Source organism: Haemaphysalis longicornis, unplaced genomic scaffold, assembly GCF_048455015.1.
Source record: "Haemaphysalis longicornis isolate Haplotype H1 unplaced genomic scaffold, Haemaphysalis longicornis Haplotype H1 scaffold_9, whole genome shotgun sequence".
NCBI classification, from domain to species: Eukaryota; Metazoa; Arthropoda; class Arachnida; order Ixodida; family Ixodidae; genus Haemaphysalis; species Haemaphysalis longicornis.
In genome coordinates this window covers 78,186,788-78,205,328 of record NW_027526460.1, presented here as the reverse complement: position 1 = coordinate 78,205,328, position 18,541 = coordinate 78,186,788, and the positions used below count along the sequence as shown (strand labels likewise).

The 18,541-nt window shown below is 44.5% G+C and overlaps 1 protein-coding gene across 1 annotated transcript in view; it reads left to right on the top strand.

Moving 5' to 3' along the window:
- LOC144153275 (uncharacterized) overlaps positions 1 to 18,541 on the top strand; it is a 66,466-nt gene that overhangs the window by 41,001 nt on the left and 6,924 nt on the right. The window contains exons 3-7 of the mRNA XM_077684927.1: positions 4,800 to 4,937; positions 7,088 to 7,323; positions 11,119 to 11,231; positions 11,786 to 11,915; positions 16,791 to 16,967. Of these exons, the coding sequence (XP_077541053.1) occupies positions 4,800 to 4,937; positions 7,088 to 7,323; positions 11,119 to 11,231; positions 11,786 to 11,915; positions 16,791 to 16,967 (794 nt within the window). The remainder of the gene's footprint in view (positions 1 to 4,799; positions 4,938 to 7,087; positions 7,324 to 11,118; positions 11,232 to 11,785; positions 11,916 to 16,790; positions 16,968 to 18,541) is intronic.

Here is an 18,541-nt window from a genome sequence, read left to right as displayed (position 1 = left end):
ACACCCGAAGCTGGAAACACAGTTCCATCGGTGCACCCGAAAGGGGAAAGCGAATTACCGCCTGAACGAAAATTCAGTGAGTACCAGTGCTAACTTTTTAAAGCTGATAGTCTTCCTTGGACTACTTAAACCCAGAAATTTTGGTCTGTCTATCCGTCTGTCTATCTGTCACCCGATTCAGCCACCCGGCCAACGTAAAACGAAGTCTGCGCTATAGTCTTATACAGTGGCGTAAATCCAGAAAAATCACAAGGGGGGACACACATCTTGCCAAGGCGCCCATTTTGTTTTGTGCTTTATTAGCTAGAAGTAGCTAAAAAATCCAGCAAGGAGCTAAAAGTAGCTAAATATTTTCAAGTGCTTCTTTAACATATTCTAGGTGTTTAAAGTATTTATTGGCAGCTGTATTTTCTTAAAGGGACAGGCAACCGATTTTTGTCGCGTATATGTTCTCTAGCTCATATGAAAGCCAGCGCTTTATATAGCCCGGTAACCGCAAGCAATTTCAAAACAAATTGGCGGAAATAATTTTAATTTATTTCGGCGAACCACAGCGGAAACAGGTTTTACCTGCTTTCAGTGATTCCGCTTGCACCTTGTGCACGTCGCCGATTGTGGAAAACGAACCTTCTTTTTATTTAGCGGGAACGGGATGGTTATTTCAGCTCGTGCAGTACTTATTAGTGACAAAAACAACAGTTGTTTTAGCTTTCAAAGGTAAATGAAAGATGAATGTCAAGCGGGGGACACTTGCAAGGGGTGTCCCCCCCAGCCCGAACACAAGGGGGGTCAGGACCCCCCTGACGCCCCCATGATTTACGCCACTGGTCTTATATGCTCACGGCCGAATATAAACGTCGAAGTCCGGTTTATATGTTCTACTTGTCAACTTTGTTGAACAAGAACACGACATTAAGCAAATATAAGAAAGAAAATTAATACACAAGAGATGTTTACAGTGTTTCATTATAAAAAACTCATAGATGCTTGATTTTTGCGAAATGAAGTACTAAATTCACTGCAGAAAAAAAATCACACAGTCGCCTGCTGTAGCCCACGCCACTCTAGCGTCTGTGGGCATTTGAAGAAATCAAGCGATAACAAAAACGGAAGGATCCACTAGATAGGTTCCACGCTCCGCTTGGAACACACGTGAAATAGGGAAACGGGGTTATATAAATGCGTGAGTAGGGCGCCTCGATTCACGGACGTTTCCGACGTACGGCAGCGCTCGCATCGAGGCACCCTGTCTGAGCAGTGCAACGCAGTAAATTTAAAGTGACTTGAGCAAACCTTGAGCGTGTTTAACTTGGAAGGAGCGCGATGCAAGAGGAACAACATGAGATGTGAGCGGGAAAGCGAAGGGAGGCATTTACTAGGCAAATGTCAACGAAGATTATCGTCTTTTGTCGACATTTGCAAAGAAAGGAGCAGATACGCGGCCATTTTTTTTTTTTTTTTTGTTGGAAGCACCGGCCTTGGAATCTTGGAACGTTCATGGAAACGAAAACCTGCCTGTCGTTTTGTATACGTGTCTGTGGCACTGACATAGAGAGCTTTTTTTACATGTGTTTCGTGTGTACCGGGACCCAACTACGCATTCAGCGCGGGTACAGGCGGGGAGGGCCACCCCTCACCCCCTCAATGAATGCACGGGAACGGCATGCCTAACCGGCGGGTACCGGTGCGCACATCACGCGTGGTACGCGTGGTATGCTAAAGCTCTCTATTGAAATATAAGAGAAGGTGGCGCAAACTGTGCGCTGCAATGCAGCCGCTCCCAGGGTGGGCACTTCGCTAGAGGGCCGTCAGCCGATGCACTTCGAAATCACTCCCGCGCAAGTGCAGGCGTGATCACGAGTCCCTGCTGAAGCATGAGTAGCGGAGTACCGGAGTTCGTGTTCTGTACAGTTAAATAGGCTGTACAGTTAACAGTAATGTTAAACTTTGCCCACTGTTTAGTCGCGCGAATGATCCTGTACAAGCGTTGAGGGACGAATTCTGAGGCTATACAAGGAGGTTGTGCCACCGAAAGAGACGCGCAAAGGCACAGGTGTTTGGCGATGCCTTTGATTCGCTTAAAACCTTTCATCTTTGTCCGTCTAATGATTCTGGGCAGATCGGAAATGCAGAAACAAAACTAATCGGGGCAAGAACTAACTCTAACGCATTATTCTCCCATGAATCGTACAGGGCACCATCACAATTTTGTATTCAGAGCGGAGTGCTCGATAATTACGCCATACCTCAAATAACAAGACGAATTACAGGCACACACAATCTTGCCCTTTTGTTGCAGGCAAATCCTTTTCAAAAACAGCTATCCTTATAGCAGCCGTTTTGAACACCCTTTATAACAAAAGCTTGAGCCAGAAAACAACTGGGGAGTACAGTCATCCACGGGCTTAGCTGGAACATAAAATTCAAATTTATCCTGAAATATCTCTACATTTCTAACAACGAACCGTTCAAACAAATGTGGACGATAACAGTGCTTTCTTAACTTCAGAGGGATGCAGCAGCTGTGACTAACGTTGCATCCGTGCAATAGGAGGCAATAAGTGGATAAAGTGTTGCTCTAGCTAACAAAGTGGACGACTGTTCATACCCGATACATTCCGTTTGGTGTTCCACGTCATATATTTTCATTTGCATGCGTACTGCTTCCTTTCTGACGTTTCTGTGTGCTTCATTACCCCGCTATTAATGAATTTCAGAAAGTAATTACAAAATGAGTACCCATGAGTTGTTACGTAGACGCATTTATTTGTTTGCTCGGGACCAACTCCGGTCAGCAAAGCACAATGCGAGACAACGTAGGATATTAAAGTATTGTCGAGAAACCATAGCAATATATCAGTTAATAATAACCCCGTAACGCAGCAGTTGTCACATCGATTTGTAACTTTTAAGTATGTGCTACTACTAGTACTAGAATGCATACGTTGTAGCAAACGAACACTATCGCATTAAATTGGTCAATTGGGTCGGCGTCAGCCAAGCGCGGAAGTTGTATGCAAAGCATCACATGTTAGGTCTGTTTATATCACTACGTAAATTCTTCATAAACGCGAAGAGAAACCATATTGCTTTTGTCAATATATAATAATTTAATGGGAGTTCGCGGTGGAACTAACATAACAGTTACTTCGAACAGGGGATCTCTCCAATGGAATGAAGCTGCGCATTTCTTTCAAGCTTCCTTTAAGCGCCATTTTTTTGCACCCCCGAGGTATGTTTAATGAAGACAAATCATTCATTACCTCAATCGCCTAATGTCTGTCCCTACTGAGGGGTTTTGTTCTTGCTAATAAACCAAGCTCGTGCAACCTGACAACTTGCAAGCTGTTACCGTGCACCACGCCTGCATCCCGGGTCTTATTGAGTTTCAGTTTACTGTAACAGATTTCAGAATTCGGCGGTGCACATCAAATTTTCTCCCACACAATATAGGAATAAGTAGCTTTGATAAAATTCGCATATTTCGCACCAAGTTTAATTCATTTTCGCGTGCCTAAGAAATATTTCGGTCAGCCAGAGATAATGTACTGTGCTTGAAGGTAGATCCACAAGCATTCGACATTCAGCTCTTTTACAGCCTTGTCTGTTATAGCAAAGATGTCGACTGTTAAGATGTCCGTTCCTGCCCCAGTACCATCATCACTGAGACTTGCCTTAAAAGTGTGCTCTATAACAGGCACGGTGTGTTTGCAGTGACGTTAGCGGAGCGAAGTGCTTGGCCAGAAAAATGATCAGTGATCAGTGGCGTCGCAATAAAACAGTAGAATCATTGCAACAAAAAATTACGGCAATATTGTCTGGGTGAAACAAAAAGTGTAAGGCAAATCAGCACTGCAAAACTGTATTACGTACGCAGAACTCAGGAAACCTTTCTTTCCAGCCACTATGCATGAACTCGTTTTTGTTAAGCCTGAAAGGGATATACGAAAGTTACTTCCAAACTTTTTGAAGATAGTTGCTACGTAAACAGATTCTTATGTTTATATTTTTGTATGTTATTACGTAATTCGTTTACGGCATTTCTTTAAAGTAAAAGATGCAGAAGTTCGCAGTAACAGCAGGCTTGTTATGGATACACATGGCCCTAATTCGAACTTCCTGACAAACAAAACCAGTTTATGCCTGCATAAACGTCATAACAAAGCACCAAGGACACAACACACAACTTTTCCTGGAACAGTTTTTATATGTATGTACTATGTACAGTCTTTTTTAAATTTTCTAGGCCAAGCCAGAAACGCGCTGGGCGCAAAAATTCAATTTATGGTCTTACGTCCCGAGCGACGTGGAAACGTTTTATGCAGAAAAGCTAGAGAAAACACATTTCCTTCTTACTTTCGTAAAATAATTTTGTCACATTTAAAGGTGAAGCTTCATCTTTGAGTTATTTGTGGTGAAGAAGAATTAGGTTTGGTCTAGAAAATTTTTGCAAAGGGTGCACGTATTTCGGTATTTAAATTACGCTAAACGTTCCTTCGGCGTTCACAGGCATGTAAAAAGTGAACTTCTAACCAACGCTTGATCACTCAATCGTCCGGTCTAGGTGCAATACTACTTGACTTTAGTTTCCGCCGAGAGTAGTGAGGCACTTCCGCAACCACATTTTTTACTATAACGTTGTGTGGCTCAATACAAGCGATGACGAAAAATCGCTCGCTTTGTCTTCAAAACATTCTTCACATATCAGGAATCAAACAATGTGAATGTGTGTTCAATTCGAATCAAAGGCCTGCATTCGTTATAGGGATTTACAAGCATTCTGGTGACTTTCAATGCAGCGGAGCCACTCACAGTTTGTGTTTTTGGAGCCTTCCTTCGCATTCCCGAGTCTCCACCGACTGGTCTTTGTACATTCAAGGTTTTTGCGCACGTTCGGGTGGCAAGACACTCCGAAGACTTCGTGGGTGTCGACAACCGTGAGTTCGTTTTTAACACTTTCAATCCTGAGATTTTATTTCATTTCATTTCCTTTATTATACACTTACGGGCCCGGAGGCACTACATAACGGGGGCGGGGAGAAAACAGAGTTTTCACGAGTTCCATTGGACAAAACAGACAAACAAGAAGAATGAGAACACGAACGCCGGAAAATACAATCAAGGAATGCCTTAAATTAAGACTTACACAAAAAATGCACACATGTAACAGCGAAATTAAGCAAACAGAACTCTAATAAAAGAAAAGCATTTGAAGCAACAATGGTTCTATAAAGTCACAACAAGAGAATTTCATCGTTAGTATATTATGTCAATATTTTTTCAAGCTTATCTCTAAAGTGTATGTTGTCGGTGAACGTAGCGATGTCTGCGGGTAAGCGTTCCATAGGATAATGGCAATAGGAAAAAAGGGACAAGATAGATGCTGACGTCCTGCCGCTTATAGGCGCTATTGGGCAAGTGTGGTTTAAGCGCGGGGATATTCTGTGAGGCGGCCTTAGTAACGTGTGTCTTGATTGTGGCCAACAGTAGAAATTGTGAAGGCGGCCTAAACGAGCAATGACGCTGCGTGATTCAAGGGTCGGGAGGGAGAGAGGTAGTTTAAGGGCAGTGACGCTGTCACGATTTCAATACTGCGAGGTGATGAAGCGCGCTGCGCGGTTTTGAACGGCCTTAATTTGTACATTTAGAGATGCGTGATGGATGCCAGATGACTGGTGCATATTGCAGTTTCGGCCTTACACATTGTAGGTTGGCTAGTGTTTTAATTCCCTAAGAAGCACGTTTTAGACTACGGCGAAGATATCCGAGTGTTCGCGAGGCTTCCGAGCAAATGGTGTCGATATGCATAGCCCAAAAAAGCGATCAGGTAATGTACACCCCAGGTGTTTGCATGATTAAACTAAACGGATCGGTAGATTATTTACGTCTCCGTTCGCTGCGATATACCACGTTTTCGAGAAAATGAGAGTGATTTGTATTTTGTTAGGTTGAATGGTATGTGCCATTTGACAAACCACAATGATATGCTGTGTATGTCAGATTGCGCGTTAGATTGATCATCGGTGGCGCAAATGGTTTGGTACATTACGCAGTCGTCTAGAAAGGATCCTAGTTTTGTTCTAATGTAATGGGTAAGTCATTTATATATATTAAAAAAAGTAGAGGCGATAGGCTTGCACCCCGCGGGCCACCGGACGTTGCGCTGGTTAGACGAGACTTGTGCTCATTAGACGAGGTGAATTGTGTACGTCCTTTTAGGAACTGTTCTACCCATGATATCAGATTAGAAGGGTTCTTTAGTGATGATAGCTTTGCGAGTAGATGGTTGGGGCTAACACGACACGATCGAATGCTTTAGAAAGGTCTAAGAAAATTGCGTCTACTTGATGGTTATTTTCCATTTCCTTAGTATATCATGTGTGAATTTCGCAAGCTGGGTCTAACATGAGAATGGTTTACGAAATCCATGTTGGTGCAGAAAAAACGTTGACTGATTCACGGTAAGTCATGAAGCTTGAGGTGATTATGGGTTACAGTAGTTTTCTCCGGGCTAATCTGGATATCGGGAAAAGTAGTGGATAAAAAGAAGCGCTGTAATGGGATTACATGCAAACATGGAGGCAAAATAGTTTTTAAGAACTATTGCTCATTGGTTGATTTGAAGCGGTTTCCCGGCAGGGCTTGTCAGTTCAAGCTGCTCGGTCCTGGACTTAGGAGATAGTATTCGCCAAACTTTGCTAGCATTCGTATTAAGAATTGACAGTAAACAACTCTTCCCTAGAAACCTCGCAGTTTTGGTTTTGTTTTCAAGGCGCTAGAGAATGTTTTCAGTTGTGTCGTACAATGACAACATCACGAACGAAAAGGTTAAACAAACTTGTTGCAAATTTTCTTCTTTCTTCTCACATAGTAAATTTGTAAATAGTAAATTTGTCGTGCAGTTGCGTTTACAAACTCTCCAAATAATACATCCTTAAAGGCGTGATGTTTGTGCCATGTCCTCACCTATACCATTACGAAGTTTTTGCCGCAAAGACGAAATTTTAGCTATGTATGATAACGTATGATATGTATGAGCCCGAACACTTCATTGCTTTATGAAAACTTCTTGTTGCCTAAATTTCAGAACTGTCGTTCGACAACTACATGAAAATGGCTTCTGTTGGAAAGGATGACAACTTCCTGCTTTCTCTGAGCACCGAATCGGAGTTCGACGAAAGCCTCGAGGTCCAGGAGCGGGCGACGGCGATACTGAGCCGGTACAGGGCGCAAAACATTCACGGCTATGGCTTCGCACGCTACCGGGTCGCTGGCGCCGGAGTCGAAATTGGCAAGCTCTGGAAGCACCACAAAATGCTCTACGTAAGCCCCGTAACGGCGATCGTTTTTCCACTTTATTAACAGCACTTCTGCTTTGCATTCCTTCCCGTTCCGATACCGCAATATGTGCCTCCGCGACAGATACTAATTCGTCCCTACGTAACCTAACCTGACCTAACCCAACTAAACCTAAGCCAACCCCACCCAACCAAATGATATCTAACGCACGGAGTAAGAACAATGGCGAAGGAGAAACGTCGCTTCCTAGGGCGCGCAGATAACGTCACAATTCCTTGGCCTAGGTAACAATACCGGCATCTGTACCGGGGGCAGAAACTGGGTCGCCGCCGCAATCGGAATTTCACTGCGCAGCCCCAGGATTGAATGAACAGTGGGCGCTTCCATGTTGTCGATCAGGTCTCGTAACCCTCTCCTTCGCAAGTCAAGGCTACAAACCCTTGTAGTGCACGTTGGTTTTTGACTGCGACATTACGTGGTTGCTCCCTTGCAGCTGCCGTGAAAGGCATTTTCGTCTTCCTAAACAGGGTGTCCCAGCTATCGTGCACCATGATTTAAAAAAAAGAGCAATGGGTTACTAGAAGAAAACACAGTGCATAATGTTTGCAGTACTGTGGAGAACCGGACTTTATTTTTTTTATTAATGCGACCAACGTAATTCATTGTAATTAATTATCTAACTCAGGAAATACTGTACTAATCAATAAAGTGTCATTGAGGCACTTGTAAGTACCCACAAAGGGCATCTAACTGCGATATTTTCAGCGACGAATTAACTGCGTGCTCATTTATTCTGACCCATAACCCATAAAGAAAACCAGCGAAATATGAAAAATACCACGTGACTGCGCTCCCGCGCGCATCGTAAATCAGCGCCTCCAATAAGTTGATTGAAATCAACTGCTTCGCCTGTCACCCGCCCGAAGAGACAGCGCATCACCTTGATGATGGCATGCATGGAAGGAGCAGCAACAGCAAGTTTTGCGGGGCGCGTGTGGCAGATAAGGCACAAACTCGGTCGCGATTTCTGCTTTCTTTCTTTTGCTTGTTTCATTCTGGCTAACTCAGACGCAGACTGTTTGAGGGCATTGCTTTACGGTGAGCGCGGTAGCGCTGTCACGTGGTATTTTCATATTTCGTGGGTTTTCTTTATTAGTCAGAATAAATTCGTACGCAATTAGTTCGTCACTGAAAATACCGCAGTTAGATGCCCCCCGTCTGGGCCCATACCTGCCTCATTGACATTTAAGTGATCAGGATAGTACTTCTCGAGTTAGATAATTATTTACAATGAATTAATTAGGTCGCATTAATGAAAAAATACAGTCCGCTTCTCCACAGTACAGCAAACATTATGCACTAGGTTTTTCTTCGAGTAACGCAGTTACTCTTTTTTTAAATATTGGTGCATGATAGCTGGGACACCCTGCACATATTCTTGCTCCGCGAACTAGCGTAACCGAGCGTAACCTAACGCAACTAGCGACGTCAAGAAAAATTGTCATCTTCAACTTTTTCCTGCCATACTCCTGGTTACCCAGAAGAGGAACGATAGGCAGGACCACAATCCCGCCCCTCGTAAGAGCCACGGACCAGTATTCCGGCTTCCCTAGTTAGTGGCACACAGAACAAGCAGCGGATGCTCGCTTCCGCTCTGCATTATACTGAGTCCGCGATAAATAGAATGAACCTGGTGGACTGGAATGTGGGGGAGGTGCTGTTTAACAGTGAGGTAGTGGCTCCTCCCATGCTGGATGACATTGACCTACCGTGCTTTCTCATACTGGAGTGCATTGATTGATTGATTGATTGATTGATTGATTGATTGATTGATTGATTGATTGATTGATTGATTGATTGATTGATTGATTGATTGATTGATTGATTGATTGATTGATTGATTGATTGATTGATTGAATCACGGCAGATTGTAACGCCCCGAAGCTACTCCTTAGCTATGATGCGCATCCTAGTGGAGGGCTCCGGATTACGTAATGCCGACCACCTGGGAACTTTTCTAATGTGTGTCGAAATCTCGCGCGCTTTCGCTTTTCGCCTCCATCAGAAAACCAGCCACCGCGGGCTGGTTCGAGCCCGCGTCCTTGGGCTCAGCGGCACAACGTCTTAGTTACCGAACCCCCGCGGCGTGTAGCATGCATCAGTTGAGAGAACCGTGGGTGTGTGTATGTGTGGGGTGAAGGAGTATAAACGCTGGAGGTGTAGGCGTACAACGTATACGTCCGCTTACACATGCGTTCACATACTACCTGTTCGTTCCGCAATTAAAATATTACTGGCTTTTTATTTTGTTCTTTCAACGAGGCAAGCGAGTAAGCTGAACAAAAAGACTATATGATTACTCTAAATCGACTTTACAGGGCCGGTCTGCTTCTAGAGCGCATCTTCTGGTAAAACTGCATATTCCGGTTACAATAAACTGGAGGGCAGCGAGTGACCCGGCCGGGATGCCCCCTCATCAGGTGTCGCGCAGCCAAGGTCCTAGTTTATCCTCGACTTGTAGCGAGCATCATGAAAAAAAAAGATTTATAAAGCTGCTTTTTTAAGCCGATAGAATTTATTGAGCTACTTAAACCGAAAAATTTTGGTCTGTCTGTCTGTCTATCTGTCTGTATCTATGTATGTACGTATGTATGTATGTATGTATGTATGTATGTATGTATGTATGTATGTATGTATGTATGTATGTATGTATGTATGTATGTATGTATGTATGTATGTATGTATGTATGTATGTATGTATGTATGTATGCCTCTCGATTGAGCCTTCCGGCCAAACGTTAAGTGATTATTAGAACAAGAGGGTTATCTGGGCAAAATATTTCTAGACCGCTAAATTTGTAAGCACACTACGTACTTGCCAAGATGGTTCGGGAAAAAGAAAACATCCGGCGTTTGAAGTGAAAACAAATCCATAAGGGGCATTTGCAGTGTTCCTTTAATGAAATATTCATGGCTGCTTGTTTTAGCGATGGGAAACGAAAAATACGCGCTTTTCAATCAACACGTGGTTTTTTATTTGTATGTATGTGTGTACCGCCCATCGATGTTTTGACCCAAAATACAGAAAGCCCTTGCACAAGTGGGTCGTGCCTCGTGGCGTTATTCCAAAAAGTTCCACAGTAGCGAAAAGTCCCAGTAGATTTGGGGGGCAGTAGCACTGTCGAAAATTGAATTTACTTTAGCACACATCCTCGTTGTTCATTCTGGGAGAAGCGAAAGGGAAGGGAAGAGTATGAGAGTTGGGCAGGAGAAGGCCTTCACGTAGAGGAGACCAGAGAAGAATTGTCTTTCGATGACATTTGCAATGAAGTAAGCAGATACGTGGCTTTTTTTTACTTGTCAGAAGACGCTCACGGTTAACCGAAATGCAAAGTCGCGTGAGCCTGGAAGGAGCGTTCATTCTCCAATCAGCGCCAGCAATGCGGAGTAAGTAACAAAAAAAAACAAGATGCAAATAGCGAGACAATGCCTAGGGGGATCTTCTTTCGTCAGGTTGGTCTTCATGTTGCTTCTCCACTGCGCCACGAAATACATCCCGCCCTTGTTTGTGATATGCGGTCAGGTTATGTTTACGTTAGTTACCAACACTGCACTGACATTAGACGTTTATTCCCGCTGAGAGACAGGACTGTCCACCTGACCTTTTGCGGATGATGCACAAATTTTCAATATTTGTCCGTCTCATTGGCTGTACAAGGGGGCAGTGGCTGTGCTCGTAAAAATTTCTGCGCACCCGCACTTGGCCGCGTTTGTTATGCCCTGTGATGTAACTCCCTTATTCTCTACACTTGGGCACAGAATCTACGGTACTGGTCGACGCAGCCGATCACGCTGTTTCTGGGTCTTCAGATTGATCACCATCGAAGCTACTCAGAGGAATACATAACCGGGCTGGTGGCTGAAGCATCCGCGTGAGTCAAACTACTGCAGCGTCGCCAGCTGTTCAAATCGTAGCACTAAATCCGCATCTGTGACAAAGTAATCCTGTCGAAGTTGTTCCAACAGATTGCACACCACTTCTGGCAGCAGATTCTGGCAGCTATGCTTATTTGAAGTTGCAGATTTAAACTAATATACTGATACATTTCAGACCTCAAGTGATATATGGACATATTTCCGAGCTCAAATGAGATATTGAAGTTCCAGAACTCGAATGTAAAATCTCCATTATTTGTGTCCACTTGTATAAGCGCTTGAATCCCCGAAGAGGACGTTTTCCAAACTCCCAAGCAATGCCTACACTTATTATAGAAGCTGGGTACGTTGAGGTGGTTTTTCTGTTTAAAAAGACCGCCTGCGCGCTTAATAGGCACATTATTTGTACCACTGGCTGCGCAGGACAGCAGACGATGGAACTTTACGTCACCAATGCGGCTCACGGTCCGCTCAGCTGATAACAAAATGTCTCCGTGCGTTTTTCCTGCCGATGACACTACTCTGAAACAAGCTTTTCTCTTTGTTCCAGATCGATGGATTTCGTGATTCTTGTGACGCACTTCACCAAGGCTCAGAATGCTGCCTCCAAGAACTGCCAGGTGGAGCTCATCGGCAGCTGGGAGCCAGAAGCTTTCAATGACAAGCGCCTCATTAGCACGGTGGGTGAAACATTGCTATCAATGAGAGTAAATTCTGTTACAGTTTTCATGTAGACAATACATGGGAACGAACACGGGGAAACGAGGTGATTTTTTACGTTCAAATGGAGAGCGTGAATTTATAAAAGGGTCGAGAGCTGTGCAAGTTTGTATATATTCACAATGTATGCCATTATGAATGTATGTCATTAATAATGGGCATTTATACCCCTCGTATTGTGTTCTTCTCTTTATCCCGTCAAGATTGCGCTGTTATATCATTATGAGTGCGAATGTAGTGGACGGGGGTGTGAGGAAGTGGAGGGAGGTGAAGTGGAAGACGGGCGAGTGCAAACAAGTCAGTTCATGGGCTAAACCTGTCAAATAACAGAAAAGTACTGATTGCATATCATCGATGGTTATTAAAGATGGGTTTCTTTTCTAGCATGACCACCACGGAACAGTGCCTTCGGTGTGCATGTTTGCTGAACGTAGCCTTTTTAATAATGGGTTCAAAAGGAGCGTTGGTTTTAGGTTCTTGCAATCATGGAGATAAATGCTCAGGCCCACTCAAAATAACTAGTGTGCTTTCATTTAGGATTCCTGAAATAGAAGGTAAAGAAGCAGAGGAACGTTTTCAAAATCCATTTCCCGAGTTCAACAATTTAGTGCATAAATTTTTAGAAGTAGGCAGTATGGTGTGGAAATTTGCAAAAAAAAAGCTATTCCAGGCCCGAGGGATCTCATTGAGGATATTTCATACGGAAACACCACTTTTTTGTCTTCCTGCAAAGTGGGCGCTTAGAGGCCCATGCAAATAATGACACTGTTCAAGTTATTGGGTTTTGGGCTTGGGTATATAGTTCTTTAGAAATAAATTTTAAAACCCGAGGCAAAACTTCATACATTTGCAGTCACCCTAAGCGCAAACATTTACCTGACGATCACAAATAAGGAATACAGAAGAACAAAACTAAAAAACTGTGTTCAATCTGGAATGGCCAAAAGAATACAGAAGAAAGGTGCGTCCTATTACCGAGATTTGATTGGTTTTCATATATTGGTTGAATGCAAGTGTGGATTCAAAGTTGTACACTTTCAAGGGTCTGCTATTGCGCCTTTGTTCTTGGCAACGCAGTATCGCCCTTTCCATTGTTTTGCATATATCTTCATTAGGCGCTGCCAAGGTATGTGTACAAACGACGATGCGAAACACACCGATCACTACTCGCATTCTAAGGCGGCTGTTACGGAAAAGCGGAAGACAAAGGGCCGAGACGTGCAGAGGGAACTATGGATATTCTATTTACATAATGATGATGGTAATTACAGCATCCGCGGGAATCAGGGCACTTATTCTTTCTCAATATCCACCCCACCCCAACAGAGTGAGTATAGTGGTTGTCCAATAACTGTAGTCTGGTTCACTGGGACAGTCACTTTCAGATATTTCATCCAGTTCCGTTTTCGGATAGCTTGATCTTCCAGCGGTGTTTGTAGCGTCGATGGCGCTTCCGCGAGGCAGACGTCTGTAGGGAGGTGCAGTTGTAGAAAGCAACCTAAATTGTTTTACGAGAGGAGTTTTCATATGAGGGTCGACGATTTTCTTCAGATTCATCTCAAGCCATTTATGATGAAACCTGTGTAGATCACACCTGTTGGTTTTATTGACCATCTTTGGTCTTCTGCGTTTACTGAACAAACGCTTTTGTCACGTCCGATGCTGCGTCTGTTTCGTGCCCCTTATCAATAACTTCGGTGTTCTCCCAAATTTTCGCCTTAGTACATTTCCCAGCCATTGATCCGCTTCCTCAGTTAGATTGTCAAATCGGTCAAACTTCTACAAAACGTTCGGGTCGATGCGCGTTGTTTTGCGGGTACAAACGTCTTGAGGTTGTTTGTTCAGGCCTCCCTTTGCGGTTGCCTTGTTTGTGGTATGTGCAGGTTGAAGCACGTCGTAATCTGTGTCCCGTGGGAGTTGCTTCTGGCTGAGGACAGCTGAAGGTAGCTCACACTCTCATTGGTCCCTGTGGTTATGCGTTTTCTCTGAGTGCTGTTGACGAATGGATTCAGGCTTCGCAGTTTGAAAATCTTCTTCTGAAGAGCCGCCAGAACTGGCTGTATTGATAGCGGCCCTGATCAAGTAAGGCGACGTAAGAACTGAATGATGCGGAAGTCGATGTTCCTACAGTTCCCTCGTAGACTTCTTTACGAAGACTCGGAGATGCCGGATAGTGCATCAGTAGTACGCTGAGATCCGGTTTTCAGTCCTTTTAAAGCGCATCTGGTTCTGGTGTCGATTATGATCTCTTTCCATTTAAATCGTGTGGTAAATTCCTCTTCGAGACAATCTGTGGGTATGTATGGCTCAAGGTCCTTGTCCAATAATTTCAGCTTGGCTTCGTGTTCTTGGAGTCGGTACATAAGGATTTTCAGCATTAGTTCAGTGGCACGCTGGCAGTTGACAGCGGCAACGGCTTCGTCGTGAATGTTCTGTATTAATGCACGAAGCTTCAACAAACTGTCCTCTTTTTCTGCGTCAGCCATCATATTGTCGTGTAGTGAAGATGCGGCTCTCGATTCATTCACCAAGATTCCGCAGCGGCGATGAGCTTCCACTGTGGTCAACGTTTCTCATGGGCCCTTCAGTATGTAGGCACGTCCGTCGGCATCAGTGGGGTCTCTGGCCTCCATCGTTCTTGAACCCAAGGTCGGACACTTCCTAGTCGTCGAGGGGGTTTCGTTTCCGGGTTTCTTGCACCAGTGTTGTGCAAAACCGGAAGACAAAGCGCTGGGACGTGCAGAGAGAACAATAGATTCTATTTACATAATTATGATGATAATTACAGCATCCGCGGGAATCGCGGAACTTCTTTCACAACAGCGGCAATGAGCGGCCGCCACTACCGGTTCACCCGCTCCAGTTATCGCATGAAAATCACTCCGCCACCTGTAATGACCAACTATTTTAAAGCGAAGCTTTATAGTGCTAACATGCGAAATGAAAATCCGGCGGCCCCGTGTGCGTAGAAATCTGCTACCGCACAACCTCATACGCACGCACTAAGAGAATTGGGTTCAAAGTAAGTTAGGTGAAAGGGCGGAGAGATTGGCGGGGTTTATAGATGACGTACCTGCCCTCTCCCATCTACCGACACTCGTAAGTGGGAACGGCGCATCGGACGGAGCGAAAGACAATCTCTCTCGCAGCAGAGCGCACGCGCAACGAGCTACTGAGCGAAACACCGCTCAAGCGACGACGGCTGGCAGAGGCGGTGGCAGCGCGGTCGGAACCGCACGTCACAGCTTTGCTGGTGAACCATCTCTAAGTACTGAATGGGCACATTTATTCCAGTTTGTTTCAACAATGGAAACTTTCAGTGGTCATTTATGTGTTCCTATTTAGAACGCCGTGTTTTCCAGTTACAGCCATTCATGTTTCTAGCTGTGCATAACACACGCTAGTATATTTTTATTGTTTTCGTAATGTTTAGTGCAGTTGGCCTCCGCAGTGTTTACAAGAGTAGCCGATTACATTATGCTAGGTGGGGGGGTATCGCGACGTTGATGCGAGGGCGAAACCATAGCTGCTTCCAGTAAGACAATTCATTCGTTTTGAACATCAGTATCTATGTCATGCAAACTCGCTGTGTTCGAAACAATTAAAAAGAACAGTGCCCAACGGCAAGTACTGCTGGCTCAAAAACATATATGCTTAACATCGCTTCGGAAACCGTATTGGGCGCTCTCATATATATATATGTTACTCCATTTTTCAAACAAACATCGATCGCGTGTAGTTTCACCAGACAATCTGCCTTCCGTTCTTCACTCTAGCTTCAACAACTTACAATATTTATTGCAGGGCTTCCCAAGGACTTGTACGCAGTTCTCCTGCTCTGTAATTTCTTTACGTGGAAGCTCGGTGTGTCTGACATATCGCTGCGAATGGCAGCACAGTTTAGAAAAACTTGCTGTTGGGCGACTTGGTGCATTTTTGGTGAACAAACATGGGCTCTGCGCGAAAAATACAGCACATCCAGGAAGAACGGTACACGCACATATTCTTAACTCTAGTTGGGAGTCGGTTCTTGTTGATAATTTCTGCTTGCGCCGAGTTGAGAGTTTGTGCTTGTCCCGTTCTTCCTGTATGTGCTGTCTTCTTCGCGCGAAGCCTGTGTTTGTTCACCAAAGAATGGCGGCACATCGGAATGATGTCCACTTAGACAGGGTTAATGCCGCAAACCATGCCGCGCAACTTGTTATATGTGTTGTTGCCAACGCCTGGCTGGAATGGTGGCGTGGGTTGTCGAGAGGAAAACTTTGCCCACAGAATCGCTTGTAGGGGCAGGGAAGGCTGGTGCGGCCGGCTTGTCCTCATTAGTAGGATGTGGGCGAGGACTAGTAGCTCACCTTATACTGCTTCCTCGCTGTGGGTTCTGGCACTGCCGGTGGTTGGTCGGGTCGCAGCCAACGGCGATACAACGGGACCTCCTGACAACGAATGACAGATGGGCCTTGAGGGTTGAACAGTCGTGGTCACTACTTCGTGGTCGTGGTCACTACTTGAGCTTCTCAACGTTCTTACGATGCCCTGAAATGCCGGTTGCACGTTGTGATATCAAGTCTATAAAGTGTCAACTCACTCTGTAAGAGGTAGTGGCTACACTATACTGGAGGAAAAGTGGGAAAGACCGGTAGCTCGACTGAGGGATTGGAGGAAGAAATTTGCTGGACAGAATGGATTCGTAAGGCACAAGTTAGAAGTTTCCAGTACATGAGAGAAGCGTTAATCTGACAGTGGGCACAAAACAGGCGGTTTGGCGAGATTCTTAACCAGGATGTGTCGGAAAAGGCTGATTTGCACATGAAATAAGTGGGCCCTTGTCCCCGCAGAAAGAAGCTGCCAGCGTCGTAAATTATACCTTCCTGGACCGAGGCGTGAAACTGCCGCTGCTGCTGTCCCAGTCCCTGGCCGTTGTGGAATACACCGTCGAGCAGGGCCTTAAGGTCGAGGAGGCCCGTCTGCGCAACCTCAAGTGCTCCAAGGCCGCACTGGTGCCCTTTGCCACAGTAGGTTGTAGCGCGAAGCTGTGCAACGTGGCGTGATTGGGAGTGCGAGGTACATCTTAGCGAACCACAGGAAGTTTTGGGCACACTTTTTTAATCTGTCTCCTGCTCCTAAGCGTAATGTAACAGCTGTAAAAAATCCCTTCGGCTTGAACTAATGGCACCTATATGAAGTGCTTACGGCAGAGATAAACCTTTATAAACCCTAAAACTGGGGATAATTATGAACGCATGCTGGAGGGAAGGTCTTATCAGTACAGCAGTTCTTCGACCTTGGTCGCCAGGTGGAAACACTAAACAGGCTGAAGCTTCTCCGCTAAACAGGCTGAAGCTTCTCCGCTAGTTTGCTGGGGTAACTTCTAAGTGTTTTTTTACAGCATAACCGCGAAATCAACAATTTAGCCTCAGAGACAAATTATGACCTCCTCCTGTGATGCCCACAACGTTAATCATAGGTGCGATACGACTGTTCCTTCTGTTATGCACCAACGTTAATCATAAGTACTCTGTGAATGTAATACTTTCCCACAAAATATCTCTTCTGGAAAAGTTTGTAGAAACGAGCAAATTTACTTAGATTTGTTTGGGTGCCTTTATAAAATCAAAATGGTTCCGTAGAGCCTTACATGGCCTATGCACCTGAGGCAAGAATTTACCACAGTGGGTACAGTGTTTCGCAAAGCAAAACAACAGCCTGGCGTCTTTATGGGCGTTATCAGAGGCCATTTTTTGTGCTTAGGCCCACACAGCCATTTTGTATTGAGAACAGCAAGTACCGTGCACCCTTAACCAGACATTACACGCTAAGGGAGCACATCAGCATAGCTACGCGTGCAGGGACAGCTCATTATAGCACTGATGAGAGGGAAATGGGTCATATATTTTTGGAAAGTATTTTATTTCGTTCAACGACGTATGAGATTATAGGAACATACATGCTCCCGAAGAAAACAAAATTACTAGCAAAAATGCGGCACAGGAAAATTGTGTCGGTCTAAAGATATCCATTCAAATTCCGACCTAAATTAACGTGATTTTTGTGTTTCAAATTTTTCTGCTCACTTCGTTTCTTCACCTGAGCCTACTCGCTGCAAGGAGAAAAAGATCCTGGGCCAATCAAATTTGTACCTGCTTGATTATCTGTGAAGCTTTGAGCCATATATTCATCAATCTCATCTTTTTATACAGAAATATAGTATAATTACTCCTATTGTTTACAGCCCCGCATACTTTCCTGTTCCAATAGCCGTTTTTTTGATATTCAGTTTCTCTCTTTCCTCGTATGCATGCATCGGCGAATGAAAGCTCGCAGTTAATTGAAATGTGTGCCTGAATAGTATATTGTGATTCTCTCGGCCCTCGGCACAGTGTCTGTTTATCCATAAAATTATTGCCTAATTACAGGTTTTTGCAATATAAGCTGTTTTAACATTTTGAGTAGTGCTTATAAGAACGGCGTCCGAGCAACACAAAGCCAATGCGACATGCCAGGATTTAGGTTGCTGCATAGTCCGGTAAAAAGTAACATCCTTAGACACCAGCCAGGCTGCTCTACACAAACGTGACCATATCTAGAA